At 40.0% G+C, this 15,845-nt stretch overlaps 1 protein-coding gene across 3 annotated transcripts in view; it reads right to left on the reverse strand.

The window, feature by feature from the left end:
- The window catches only part of pacsin3 (protein kinase C and casein kinase substrate in neurons 3), a 43,800-nt gene that overhangs the window by 15,816 nt on the left and 12,139 nt on the right, over positions 1-15,845 (reverse strand). For all 3 annotated transcript variants that reach the window (XM_076287621.1, XM_076287622.1, XM_076287623.1), the window contains 6 exons: positions 14,013-14,112; positions 8,894-9,050; positions 5,040-5,275; positions 4,797-4,952; positions 1,067-1,242; positions 282-402 (listed from right to left, as the gene is read on the reverse strand). In XM_076287621.1, coding sequence (XP_076143736.1) covers positions 282-402; positions 1,067-1,242; positions 4,797-4,952; positions 5,040-5,275; positions 8,894-9,050; positions 14,013-14,112 — 946 coding nt within the window. The remainder of the gene's footprint in view (positions 1-281; positions 403-1,066; positions 1,243-4,796; positions 4,953-5,039; positions 5,276-8,893; positions 9,051-14,012; positions 14,113-15,845) is intronic.

Raw genomic sequence — 15,845 nt, forward strand, 5'->3', positions numbered from 1 at the left:
AATTACTGAGTATTCTGCATATTTAATTATGGTCCTCTGGCACATATTTGTGTACAGGATGTGAGAGAAGAGGTGAGAGTACGCATCCTTGCGGGGAGCCGGTTGATAAGCAGACTGTCAGAGAGCCTGCCATTCACTCTCACTCTTTGCGTCCTGTTTGTTAGAACTCAAGATGCGTTAATTAGAGTAAGTACGGTTCAAGTTAGTGCTTTCCACTTATTTCTGTTGTGTGTGTGTGTGTGTGTGTGTGTGTGTGTGTTCATGTAACAGACCCTTCTCACCTCAAACTGAGGCCAATTCATGCTCATGCCTGGGCCATGAGTGTTCCTCCACCAGCGCAGGTCCTCTGCATCATTGGCTGCAGTGATGCTCTGGCTCAGATCAGAGTACAAGGCCTTGAACCTGATATGTGGGGGTTAGAGATTGACAGAAAAATGTTCTTTAACATCAAAAGCTGCACTGATTAATCAACTAGTAACAGATTAAAGAGCCATGACACATGACTGACACATGGCTAAAACCAGACAACTATCTACCCCCAAATGAGTCGTGAGACATGAGGCATGCTAATACCTTGCAAAACCGGCCAAGCAGGTGGTGTAGCAACAATTCACCACTCTAGACTAAGTATTTCCCCAGTGGTTTTAACATATTTTAAAACCACTGAAGCTATGTTGTCACCTCTGACCTCACGATTAAAGTTGCTTTGTGATTATGTAACCCAAATGGGCAGAAGTGCTTGTCATGGTATGAGGTTAAGGTAAAAAAAATCTCTTAAGGGTGCCTTTAAAAAGTTAACTGATCATTACAAAACCCTTTTGGAATTATTTTGCACGACTCTAAAAAAGTTGTCAACTTTAACATTTCCTTGGGCTGCATTTTACTATGATTATGGGCACATATTAATGTATTGACCATGGCATTTAACAACATTATACAATATTGTTTTTGTCTATACATTATAGCATTGGTATGTTTTTCTAAGATCTTGAATAAAAGGAGACTTGACCCCCTGCATAAATTCTTCAGTTCATCCAAAATACTTTCTCATTCCATGCATTAATACCTGTCACAGTTAGAGAGATCCAGGTGCTTGTGGATGTCCAACATAACTTCTTTGAAGAAGCAGAGCCTCTTTTTCTCTGTATCTTGAGTGATCTCAAATACTTGTTCCATATCTTCCATATAGCGTGGATTACAGCGGTTCAACTCTTCTAGCGCCTTCTCATATCGATCCTTTGCCTGGGAAAAAGCAAAAACTGTATGTATTAAGAATTATAAACCCACAAAATAAAGAGCAAAGTGCAGGGTTCCCACTCTAAATCAAATGTAAAATTCCATGACTTTTCCCTGACAAAAAAACTGAATTTCCATGACTATATAATGAATGCTACAATATACCGACCAATGATTTCAGAACAACCATAGCATTCAAGAATCTTTTACTTTTTTTGAGCGGGAGATGAATAAATGGGCATTGAATAAACTAAGTTGGCCTACTCAAGCAAGCAGTAAAGCTATTAACCAGTTATACACCAATTTTGCATGGAAATATATTTGTATTAATGTATTTTGGCAAGTAAGTTTTAAACCGCTGCAACAAAATTCCCTGATATTCCATGACTTTGCACCACATTTGTCTATGTAAGGTCTCACAGTTGATGGTGTATGTCAAAGACCAAGCCACAAGGTCAAGAGAATTGTCCATAGACCTCTGGGGGAAGGATACAAGAAAATTTCTGCAGTATTGAAAGTGCTCAAGAACATGGTAGCAACTAACAGTCTTTCTAGATCTGGCTGCTCAGCCCAACTGAGTAATCCGGGACAAAGGTCGGGCTGGTAACCAAGGACCCAATGGTCACTATGAATAAGATCCAGATGAATAAGAGAGAAAACCTTAGGGGACAGTGGGTTGTTTCCCTCGAAGCAAAGAGGTCTACTTGCGCTTGGCTGAACCTCTGCCATATAATTTCTATTATACGAGAATGTAGGCGGCGCCACTCCCCTGGGACCAGACCTCCTCTCGATAGCATATCCGTCCCATAATTCAGCTCGCCTGGGAGATGAATCGCCCTAATAGAGTGGAATCGAGAGTGGGTATGACAAGAGATTATCTTGGGCCCACAAGATAACCTCCCTTGTCACGTTCATCATAGAAGCCGACAGTAGACCACCTTGGAGGTTTATATGCTACTGTCACCGTGTTGTCTGAACGGATCAAAACGTGCTACTGCGCAAATTTGATGGGCTGGAAGTAATTCAGGGATAGTTTGACAGCCAGAAGCTCTAGGACGTTTATGTGCTGGGCACTCTGGGCGCCTTTTATGGAAAACCCTGGACATACGGCTCCCCAGCCCATCTTGGATGCGTCTGTGGTAATTACAATGCGTAAGTGTATGTGCTCTGTGTAATGCTGATACAGATGAATATTTGGGAGTTGCCAAAGAATACTTGTTGAAGACTTGTCCAGTTGAGGCAGTGCACACAAGTGTGTGAACTTGCGGAATATACAACGATGAGTGTGGCTTTAGAACAAATATTTTGTACAATATTTGAACAAAAATTTGAGTTTTATTGAGGAACCAAAGAAAAACATTTAAGAGTTGTGGTTTACCAGGAGTTACAGGAGTGGGGTAAGGAGAAGAGTGATATATTTTCTTTTGAATACACGCAACATCTTGCGGCATACTAGCCTGGCCATGCCTACTTGATCTCCTTTCAGGAAGATACTTGTCTGGAGATAACAATATTTGTTTGTGACTATTGCTCTGGCCCCACTATTAAAAGACCACCTGGCAAGTGGCCCATATTTCATTTCATTTTGAGACCCCTGATGTAAACAATAATCAAAAGTGATTGTTAACCAGCATGTTACTCTTTAGATTAATGTTGTTATTAAATTACCTGTAGTTAGACTTAAAACTTTGATCATCATTTAAATTAGATGCATCATTATTGCATTCAAAAATCAGCTTTTCCAACTGTAATGGTCATTCACTGATCAAACCTACCTATATTTCTGATGAATTTGAAGCAATTTGAAATACATATAATTTCTGTTAACAAACCTTCTCAGTAATTCCAAACGTCCAAACACTACAGGCCACATGCATTAACGGTAGGCACTGAAATCATGCTGTGCCCTTCTATGCATGAAACTGTATTTATGGCCACGGAACTGGACTTTGACTTGGGATACCACTCCTCCATACCATACCACTTAGGTGTCTCTATCTGGCACTGTGCAAGGTATCAATACATGTGAAAGCAGGCAATACATTCAGTGAGGGTTTAGTTTAGTCATCATGTTGATTAATTTCTTGTAAAAACAAAACACAATGCTGAGTACATAGAGGGGGAGCAAAACACTCCGGATTACAGTAACAAGCTAATCAAGTTCAGCCAAAGGCAAGCCCTATATGGAGAGGTTTATCTGGATGTTCTACATGCTAATCTGGAATCATATAAGGATAATTATGTGTGTTCATGTGCAAATGATTTTATCCTGATTTGTCTCACTTTAAGATTTATGAAGAGAATGGACGTACCTTTTTGCATGCGTTGTGTTTGATTACTGATGGAAAACATCCATACACAAATCTTGGGATTGTACATTTGCATAGTTCTATGGTATTCACATAATATTCACTCACATAGTAGTTCTAGATATACAATGCAACCGGAAAGTTTTTAGACCCTTTTAAGTTTTCCACATTTTGTTATGTTTCAGACTCATCTTTAAATGCATTCAGCTCAGTGCCTGATTTCTTCCACACACGCTGTTGAGAATTATGGCCAAATAATTCAATCTTCGTTTCATCAGACCAGAGGATTTTACATCACATGGCCGTTCAGGTGCTTTTTAACACTCCCGAAAAAAAAATGGCTTCCACCTGATAAAGGCCTGATTGGTGGAGTGCTGCACTGATGGTTGATCTTCTGTACACCTTCACAAAGGAACTCTGGATCTCATTCATAATGTATAAAGTAATCCGGAACGGATGGCCTCGGTCAGACAGGTAACCAAACCAAGGACCCAATCCTTGGTTTGGTTACCTGTCTGACTGAGGCCATCCGTTCCGGATTACTCAGTTTGGCTGAGTGGCCAGATCTAGGAAGACTGTTGGTTGTTCCAAACTTTTCCATTTCAGAATGATGGAGGTTACCATGCACTTGGCCACTTTCAATGCTGCAGAAATGTTCTTGTACCCTTCTCAAGACCTTTGTCTTGACACAATCCTATCTCGTATGTCTACCCGGACAATTCTCTCAACCTTGTGGCTTGGTTTTCACTCTGGCATACACCATTAACTGTGAGACCTTACATAGACAAATGTGTGCCTCTGCTAATAACGTCTAATGAATTAATTTAGGCACAGGTGGACTCCATTTAAGTTGTAGACGCATATTAAGGATCAGTGATAGAAGTACGATGCACCAGAGCTCAATTGCAAGCGTCATAACAAAGGGTTTGAATACTTATGCTAAATGGAATACTTCAGTCTTTTATTTTTCATAAATTTACAAAACACTCCAAACGCCTGCTTTTTTTGTGGAGTATTGGAATATTTTGTGTAGATTGATGAGAAAATGAATTGAATCCATTTTAAGATGAGTCTGAAATATAACAAAATGTGGAAAACTTGAAAGGGTTTGAAGACTTTCCAGTTGCACTGTGAGTTATACACAAAGACTGATACATGTCGCCCTACATGTATTACTTACAAAACATACAAAAAACCTCATATATTTATACTCAAATGACATTTTGAATGCATAAATGAATGCATCAATACCTTGTCAGTTTCCAGAGTACACTTCTCCACACGATCTGTGAATTTGCGGACCTCTTCCTGTGACTTTGTGGTGTCTGCTTTGGCATGGGTTTCCCTTGTAATGGCTGTCCGCTCCTCCTTGCGTGCTTGGTGATAGCTCTTCTTAGAAGACTCCACCTATTAGGGAGACCAATTCCTTTAATTTTACTACTTAAAAGTGTACCCCTAGATCTAGGAAATCAGTAAAGTACAGCCCTGACTCACGTCCTTAAGTTTGCGAACCCAGGGTTTCTGGGCTTTACGAAAACCTTCATCAGCTTCTTTTGTCTCTCGTAGGCCACCAATCATCTGTTTGTGGAATGCCTCTTTCTGCCAGTTGCGTACTTTTTCACTGTCCTCCATCACAAGACGCTCTCGCAGCTCCATATGGATCTCACTCAGATGGTCAGCTGCATTCATAAAGGCATGCCATGCTTTTTCCAGTGTGCCATACTGAGGACCTGCAAATACCAAAACAGATCACTGAAACCATTGCCTTGCGGACACAAAAACAACTAATCAACTTGATGGTGACCTAGAAGAGAAACTGAGGCGTATGGCAGCCCACACTCTAAATATGAAGACCCAACAACATCCACTACGAAACATGATTGCCTTAAATTACCCCTGAAAACATACCAAAACCAATTAATTTAAATTAAGGGGCCCTTAATTTGTAAAACAGACTTGTAATTTTACCATAAAATGCCATTTTAAGGTGTGAGTGTGAAACCCCTTAATCTTACATTTAAGGTGTCTAGTCAGGGGTTCCTATTATTTGTTGTGATTAAGGGGGTAATTAAGAACAATTTCAGTATATCTTAATGTTATTTTAAGGTGTTAATTCAGGGATTAATTGATTAAGGGGGGAAATTAAGGGGAAATTGAAAAAGTAACTTGGGGTAACTTCAGTAGGCTTTTACAAGTTAATTGGCATTTGACAATGTGTACAGTAAAACATTGCAATGGACGATGATATCACTTATATAACTTACAGTGAACACTTATTACCATATGTCTAGATACAGAAATAAAATGTATAATGATCTACATAAAATGACATAACTTAGAGTTACACTGCATATTATAATATATACACATACACATACATACTGTACACACTACCAGTCAAAGGAGACACTTAGAAATTTCCATTCCACTCCATTATAGACAGAATACCAGCTGAGATCATTTGCATTGTTTTTTAAATCAGGGCAGCAGTTTTCAGATTACATTATGTGCTTATATAATTGCAAAAGGGTTCTCGACTGTTGTAGAAAGAAATGGCTGATCTTTAATGCAACCTAGAGATTGGCATGGTTTTATTTCAGTTAGCCTAATAGCTGGTTTAAATTTGCATTGAGAGATGATCTTATGGAAAGTACCCCATGCCAATCGTGTTAAATAAGGATGATACTTTTTGTGTCCTCTCTCTATCTCCACTGCAGCAGATCTAACTTGAACATTATGCTACTCCATTTAATTGGGAATGCATCTGAGTGGGCACGAGAGGGAGACAGAGAGAGCGGCAGGTTTCAGCTGGCTTGTCATTATTGATAACTGATATCATAGGCTATATTTGAATGGAGCTGGCAAAAGATCATTATGAGAATGTAGCAGAACGTTTTAAAACAAATTACATTGTCATTATTATCAATCTTTATACCACTGCTTTATGACAGTGACGGCTATTATGTACGACATATGAAAGTTTTGCGTGAGCACATGAAAGTTTCGCATGAGCACATGAAAGTTTAGAGAGAGCACATGAAACTAAACTAAAGATGTTTTTGCTCATGTCTCTTTAGGGGCTCCATACCTTTCGACATTAGATTACATTGTTTTCAATACAACCCTGCAAACCAGAGTTGAGCTTTGCCACTGCCACCGTGTAGATTACAATACAGTTCTATTTTGTCTACGGCACGCCATATAATCCGTTGTTTATCAAATGCTTGATGATGCTGATGTGTGTGGCAAGTGACTAATGATGGCACCGATCAGTGGAGCGCGTTCCATATTTCCAGTAATATGCTAAGGATCTGCAGGATCTGTGTGGATGCTGTCAAAGGAGACACTTAGACATTTCCATTCCACTCCATTATAGACAGAATACCAGCTGAGATCATTTGCATTGTTTTTTAAATCAGGGCAGCAGAAAAAATTAATCGTTAGATTAATCGATGCATCGAAAAAAATAATCGCTAGATTAATCGTTTAAAAAATAATCGTTTATCCCAGCCCTACATATTACATATGAGGAAGCCCAGTATCATATTACACAGGGCTTAAAATACAGTTGGGGAGGGGGCATACATTTTACAAATCAAAATCACATTTTCTTTAAACAGGCGTCAATGAGAGGACAACACATAACATAGTCTTTACTTACATGATTTGGTTTTGAGTTTCTAATTTGAGTAAGTGTTTGTGACAACACATACATTTTATAATGTTTGATGCATTGCAACCATACCTCAAAATGAGAAAGATGCCATCATAAGTGATTTGTGATAGTGATGTGTCAGATATGGACTATCCGGGGGAGATTTTAAATGCACATGCTGAACTGTTGGAGACAGATGATGACCGGAACAAAACTGAGTTTGAGCGCCCCCCCCCAACCCACCCCCCACACACACACCAGCCCTCCCTTACCACGTGTCACCACTGAACATGGAGTGTACAGGGCCTCTATAAAACATACCAGGCAACCACAAGAGCCAACCTCTTCTTCACCACCATCTACTGTTGAAGAGCCAAGCTCTTGTAGCCACCAAAGAGATGAGACTAAAGAGCCTCCAGCGTCCTCACGCCACCAGACTGCCCAGTCCGAGAAACCTCCAAGATATCCTATCCTACATTCTATGGGATCTTGCTGGCATCTGGCTACAGCACTGTTCCAAGAAGGCATATGCACATGCACAGGGGTACATGCATAATATGGAGCCATACGGGGGATGCTTCACACTCCTCCCACAAACTGGGTTAGGCCAGGGGCCGACTGTCGTTCTCGGTCTTGCAGAGCAAGGTGAAGTGCCTGAAGGTTGTAAATTCCATCATGAATCTCTTCACTTCCCTTTCACTTCTGGATGAGATGACAAAGACGGGATATGGGAGCTGTGGGACAGTAAGGGACAACCGTCTCTGACATTTTTCTTCACACTAAAAAAAGAATTCAACAAGTTACCCCGAGGAACCATTCAAGTTCTAACAGAAGGAGAGAAGCTGCTGGTCCGCTGGAAGGACAACAACGTTGTCACTATGGCAACAAACATGGAGAAGAGCTATACTGAGTCCGTTGTCAAACAATAGAACAAAGAGTGAAGTGCTTTTGACCAAGTCTGACAATCACAATGCATCAAGCAATACAATGAGCATATGGGAGGTGTTGATCTTCATGACCAACAGGCATCAAGATACAGCATCACAATCAGGTCCAAGAAGTGGTGGTGGGACACAGAAAGAAGTAGAAAGAGCTGTTGGAGCCTACTGTAACTTAACAGCACCTAGGCTATAATACAGTATATCTGCATAATGTGTGCTGTGAATAAATAATCAGAAATACAGTATAGTATACAGTATACACAACCCACCCAGAACGGTTCCGCGACCCACTTTTGGGTCATGACCCACCAGTTAAGAAACACTGCTATAGGGGCATGTTAAAAAAAAAATTGCCTTTAAAGTCTCATGAGGAGGAAAAGGAAAACTATTATACCAATGTGGTTGTTTTGTGTAGGTGACTAAAATGTTAATTTCCCCTTGATTTGCATCTGTCTGCTGTTTTAGGTCTCAAACTGTATTCATTTGTTTACTTATTTTTATTTTACAAAAATATATATATATATGTACAGCACTTTGGTCAGTGAAAGCTGTGTTTAAATGTGCTTTAGAAATATTTTTTACTTACTTAAGATTTGAATACAGCTTCAATGACCTTATTAACTTTGGGGTGACATCACCTCCAACCTCAACCTATAGTCACACCAGTTACTCATCTAAAGAAGCAATGTCATATCAGGTCTCCAGATCAAACCAAAAAAACAGCTGCGCCCCACACCCTTAGAAGAGCTCACCTTTCTCTACGACTACCCGCCATTTCTTGGCCCAGTCACTTAGTTGTTGTGAGTAGCTCTTCTCAATCTTGGCCCTCTCCTGGAAACAGCTAATTAGCTCATTGCATAGCTTGTGGCCATCATCAATGCGCTTCACAGTCCTCTTGTAGTTCCCAGGCTAGAGGGGAAAACAAAGCCAATATAAGTAAAGGAATATTACATAAAATAGATTACTTACAGATAGGGTTACTTGAGCCAACACCTTCCCCTTAGTTAGGGAAAGTTAGGAATTTTTTGCCAACCTGCAACAACAACAACAAAAAAATCAGTAACACTTTACTTGACATTATCGACATAAGAGTGACATGACACTGTCATAAACACATGAGCCTGTCATGACACATGAACCCTAAACCTAAACCTTACTCTAACCCTAACCCTAACTTGTTATGACAAAAACCGAATGACCCTTAATGACAGAAGCGTTATGTCATAGACGTTTATGACATATGACGTGTCATGTCACTCATGTCGATACTGTCAAGTAAAGTGTAACCAAAAATTCTTACCAATAGCTTTTTTTACTAAATGTTTCTATAGGTGTCTAGTAACACCTCCCAAAACTAGGGGTTTTTAGGGGAGCTGAATATATCCCAGCCATTAGTTTTGAAGTCCATAAAAAAATTAATCATATTTGGCGGGCTACCTTTTCACAGGCATGTTTATATTGTAAGATTCAACCAGATCTGTGCAGCGCTGCAAGATTGACTGATTTGATGCTACCGGAATACAAAGTCAAGCAATTTGTTCCTTCAGAAATTCTATGTAACCTTTAAGAGACACCTTATTGTTGAAGGTAAGAAAGGTGCTTTTTATGGGCACTGAAAAGTCAAACTAAAGACTAATGATTTTATCCTCTAGTACAGTTGTGCACCACAGCCTCCTGTTTACCTTTCTATGCAGCATTTATAATGAGCAATTTTAACATAACTATCTTAGGTTAATATGTACCACTGAAACACAAGAGTGATGGGTGAAGATAATGGGCCACTGGGCCATGGGATCCAAAAGATTCACTTTCATTAATTTTCATGTACCACATCATTCATTTTCATGATGTACCACATCAGCATTTTTGTTCAGTGACTCTTTTGTAAATTGCTTTACAATTACTGTCAGGCCCACATTGGGCGCCTTCATTATCGCCCGGCTTGCCTCAGCCATTCACTCCTTCTTCTGCACATTCTTTTAAAATGTGCATCATTTTTTTTGTTGTTGTTGTTCTTGTTGTTTTGTTGTTGTTGTTAGACCCCGAGCATTTGGCTTGTGTCTCCACATTGCCCAAAATGCTTGATTGCATTGTCCACATTTCTAGCTAAATTTTCATGTACCACATCAGCATTTTTGTTCAGTGAATCTTTTGTTAATTGCTTTACAATTACCATCGGGCCCTCCTTGGCCTTCGTTATTGCCCAGCTCGCCTCAGCTTGCCACCATTCACTCCTTCGTCTTCATTAACATTCCCAGTAGGATTCTCAATCTTTTTGACCTCTTTGTGTCCAGTTATATAGTCTGTCTGTTTTTGGACTTGGATTTTGTGAAATAAATTTCTAAATAAATGCGATTTATAGTCCGGTGTGATGTTTTTTCCTCTTCATGACATATTTTTTGACTGATGCCACTTATACTCCGGAGCGACTTATAGTGTAGAAAATATGGTACATGTTACTTTGATTTACTTTCTTTCAAAACTAGAGATGTCCGATAATATCGGCCAACCGATATTATCGGCCCGATATTAGCATAAAAATGTAATATCTGTTAATATCGTTATCGGATTTTTGTTTGCCTTAAAACCGATAACATAATGCTTGCGTTACACACAAATAGTGCCCATAGACAGTAAAAGAAATGGACGAACAGACTCCGTCGTTTTCAATGGGAGGGCACTGAGTAAAATAGAACGATTTTTCAGTTGGTCCCCCCAGTACTGCGCAGACTCACACTTAACTTCGTGACGTTAGCCATCGAACTGAATCTTGTAACTCATATGATAGATACACAGAAATTCTTCTTACACTTCCTTCGCCTTCAAAGTCATCAAAGTTAAACATTTATTTATGTATTATTATTAATATCATCCTCACCAAGTCGAGTTAATGTTGAAGCTACCATAGCCTACATGATCATCTTCAAAAACAGTCATGCTAAAACAAAACAAAGTTATAGCCTTGAAGCTAATCTTTTTTCCACTTTTCCGACCTACGGTCAATCCATCGAAAACCTCTGAAATGATTAGTGCCCTTTTAAAAAAAATTAGGTTTACTTTTTTATTATTATTAGGTTCCCTCTGTGTAATGCTTTACCTTAACATAGGGTCGTGTATGCTAGGTTTTGCTTATGAGTTACCGTCATAGACAAGGTGGACTGAGCTTCTTATCCAAACAATACGGTTATCTCCCTACGGCGCGAAAGAGAGATTACGTCAAAGCTAGCTTCCCTCCAACCGAACAAGCTAACCGTTCTTCTTACGGGTAACCAACGTTACGGACGAGCTAGTGGAGTCTGTTTTGCCTTTGTAGTGTTTATGTGGATTACACAGAAGTTACAATATCGGCACAGGATATATGTTATATGAAGTTATGGTATTTCAAAAAAATCTTACAATGAATGGACTTCTATGGGAGTTAGCAGAGAGGTGGTCCCTCCAGCCTACGTCGATTCTTCTACTTCCGGGAATTCGCCTGCCCCCTTGATAGTGCCAGAGCCCGTCTACGGAGAGCCTTGCCACTCCGTATTAAGTCCCATTGTACCGAATTTTGGTTGCAGTTCCACTAGATTTCCACTGGGGGCGATCGCCATGAGTGCAGAATGAATGGGAGTCAATGGAGCTAGACGGCTAAATTTGCCTCTTTCACCTGATTGTCGTTGACAAATCTCAGATTTGATTGTAGTTTGTATAACTTCAACATGGGTTATAGGTCAAAAGTTGAATGAACGAGTACTTATGTCCTTTTGATTTCTTACAGGTTGGGTCGTTGTTGCCCATAACACGCTAGCATTGTGCTAATGAATGACGTCATTGACACGTTTGAAAGGCTTTTTAGAACAATTAAGTGACTTTAAAAAATATAATACTCAACCAAGTGTATTTTCTTTGCTTCCCCTTTCGAAAACAATATTCAAATTACTTGGGAAAAAAATTATATCCAGAGAAAAGTGGATTTTGAGGGGTACAGCTCCATAGACCTCCATGCATTCTGCACTCGTGGACGAGCGCCCTCATGTGGAACCACAGAAGGAACTGCAACCAGTTCAGAAACCGGAAGTTTTCCGAGAGTGGCAGTTCTCCCCTTATTAGACATTCTCTGATAGTGCCTATGCGCTCCTGAAGCGTTTATCGGCGCACAGATGATGACCTCATCAATCTGCGTCTTGAAGCATACAAACAAGCGTGGATGGCTGCAGTAACAAACTTGCTCGTGGCCGTAGTAGCCCCTTGCGTTGGCCGTGACGCCCCTTTGAAAATCAGAGGTTTACAGGCCACGGTGGCCTTGGTGCCCCCTTCTTTAAATATTCTGCTTTGCGTCCTACTAATAGCGATATATATTTAGCCTATGGCCTATGGCCAAATTACGCAGTGGAGAAAGTGACAGCGCAAGAAAGAAAGTGCGTCCAAATTAACCCATCCTACTCATCACACAGACATCACAAGTATCACATGAAAGAGCTTTTTCTCAGCTTTTAATGATGTTAGCCGCTAATTGCTGTGGTGAACGGTTCGCGAGAAAAGTAAATAATATCATTCAATTTAATCATAAATTCTACCGAAGGTTTTGCGTCCATCTCCCTACCCATTCATCTCGGTGGAATACTTCAGAACCCTTCGTTTAACACATGACAAACCATATATCAGAATAAACAGCAGACCTTACCGAACAGAAAGGTGTAAAGCAGTCCCCTGTACAGTTAGCCGTTCCAGAATAATCCCGTTTTGAATTTGCAGTAAATTTCAACATACATAGATGTCTCCGAATTTGGGATTTAAGTTTTACACTGTGTTTCAATTGTTCCACATTATTTCATAACGGGCCAAATACAAAACAAATATTACAAATGTCGCCTAGATATCGGTAAATCAGAGGACAGCTGACTATAAGAGTTTGTGAAAGTAGCCTTCATGATCACAAAATGCTAAGCATGCATCTAGGCTATTTGAGTTTCTTAAAGCTGAGCTGTGCTTAAATTGTTCAATACATGATTTCATAACAGGCCAAATATAAAATAAATGTTAAATATAGCCTAGATATCTGTATATGAGGAAGGACGGGTTTAGAGTGAGGGTCTGTCTTGTCTGTAAAAACAGACACCCGTGACTCATATTTGTGCATTCATTCAATTAAGGTGATTGAGTTTTAGTTAAAGAAACAGTTCATGAAGCATCCTACAAATGCAGGCTCATTTAACACAGAAAAAGGGTAGCCTGTCATACACTATGCCTGTTATTTTAGTTGGCTTTACATTCTGCTATGTTGCACATAGTTGTTCAGGTACAATGTTTTATCATTTGTGAAGAAGTCAAATTTGCCCTATTTGTTGTGGGCATTGTCAAGATTATCTCAGGGAGAGTGTAATCCAAACTGTTGTTTGAGACAATTTAAAAAAAAAAAATAAACATGGCACTTTTTCCCTAAATTAAGTTGAAGTATTTTTCTTATTTTGCACAGACAATGTTAACATTTGGAAAGCCTTGTTGCATTCAAGAATGCATCCAGTGGGGCATCACAATAACATTAAGCATGTTGTGTTAATTCCACAACAGGAGATATGTGATGTTACCTAAATTAGTTTTGAGGAAAAATAACACACATATCGACATCGGTATCGGCTGATATCGGAATCGAAATTTGAGAGTTGGACAATATCGGCATATCGGATATCGGCAAAAAAAGCCAATATCGGACATCCCTATTCAAAACCAAAAGACATTTCTGCACACAAGGCGTAGTGTATACTCCTCAAACCGGCAAAACACAAACTGGCAACAAAACAGGGACATAGTGTTCACCAAACACTCAAGCTGCTAATCAGGACTGTTACAAGTAATATCCATACAATATGGATGTGATGCCTGACTTACCTCCCAGAAGCTTTCACAGCTCCCAGCATCTTGTAAGTCTCCATTTGAAGACATTCTGGGGTCACCTTTGCAGCACGGAATGGTGGCGGTTATGGTCAAACTACAAAAAAACAGCACATTTTAAACATTTTTCAAGCACAGAGGCAGACGATTCTTATAGTACTTAAAACACATGGTTGGTTGGCTGCTATACTAATGTTTATTATTATATACTGTAGTGTAAAAACTAGTTCAAGATATTTCCACAGTAATACTTTTCAGCAAACCCAATCATGAGGTTCATCACATAGGGTCATTCCACGTCAATTCAACCAGGGCCCACGCACTTAGGTCTCAAAAAATTCTGAAAAAATTACCAGGTGTACCTATGTTACCCTGGAGACAAACTGTAAAATTACTCTTATGTAAGATCAATACTTTCCAAGATACAGCCAGTTTTACAGGGGGAGGGGGGTGTCGATTTTGTTCAGCCTCTTTTTTTTGTCAAAGTTCACAAGCCCACAGCGCAAGAACTAAACCATGTAGGAGACTCAAATTTTGCATGCTGGTACATAAATAGGAATAGTATGTAGCAAAATCGTCACGTTTGGTCTGGATAATCCTGCATGGTCATAGCTGTCCCTCAAAGTTGATACAAATTTTATTGGAGTTTTTGGCTGGGCTCTGTTTAAGCCTTCAGAAGACATATTTGTACTCAACATAGGCTCTTGATTTATTTTCCTTACTGAGATAAGTAGAAACACTCTCACAAAAAGCAATGAACAGAAAATAAATCCCTTCAGGGTCTGAACAGCAGACCTCACAAGTCTGAAAAATAATTTTGGTTATCATTTTCAGAGCACCCAAACACCTTGTGGGAATATACATATTTTTTAAATATGTTTTTCCTTATTCTCCATGATCCCTTCTTTTTGAAAACACCAATTTGACTTGTCTTATGCAAATCTTTCTTTTTTATTTTCCACCCTGAACATGGACAAAATGCCCCATTGACATCAATATGTTTTATATAGTCACCACACTGCCACCTGTGGTTGCATAGAGTAACCTGTGGTAGCTCTATACAAAACATATTGATGTCAATGGTGCATTTTGCCCATGTAAGAGTAATTTTACAGTGTGTCTCTACACCTGGTAATTTTTTCAGAATTTTTTGAGACCTAAGTGCGTGGGCCCTGGTTGAACTGACGTGGAATGACCCCATAGCTAATAGCCCAGAACGAGCAGAACGAGACCCTGCCCACTCTAGCTTTGGCGCACACAAGAAACACCTCCCATCCCCTCTATAGACCCACTTGTGGCCACACTGGCCCCTGTGGGTCCCACTCTGCCTCTATCACGCGCTCGGGGTGTGCCGATATGCATACTATCACCACAAGAACGTCGCCTCACTGCTCACCTGAGTGCGTGCCGTGCTTGCACAGACTCCACCAGGTCCTACACACGGTGTCACAGGGCTAAGCACTACAATTCACTCATCCCTCTCCATGCTTCACAGCAGTGCTATCCACGAACTGGCTGTGAAACATGCTATCCAACCAGTCAGAGCAGACCAAACACAAGAGGGGTTTCACAGTAGATACAGTACTTCATTGTCCTAATCTGAGACATCTGAATGCCTATTTGCAACGACTGCCATTCAGAATGATCCCTCAGTGTCAAATCCTCACCAGCTTTCGCCAGGGTGATTGGCTCATGTCAACAGACTTGAAATAACACCCAGAAACAGGAGGTATCTGCGCTTCACATTTGAGCAGGGACGCTGAAAGTAAGGGGACTGTAAAATAGCAACCACTGTATTAAGCATAGCAACCATCATATCTACACTAGCCA

This window comes from Alosa pseudoharengus, unplaced genomic scaffold (assembly GCF_046254945.1).
Source record: "Alosa pseudoharengus isolate Yale_2024_CS ecotype anadromous, Long Island Sound unplaced genomic scaffold, YU_APseudo_1.1 YU_APseudo_1.1_scf_16, whole genome shotgun sequence".
Lineage (NCBI taxonomy): Eukaryota > Metazoa > Chordata > Actinopteri > Clupeiformes > Clupeidae > Alosa > Alosa pseudoharengus.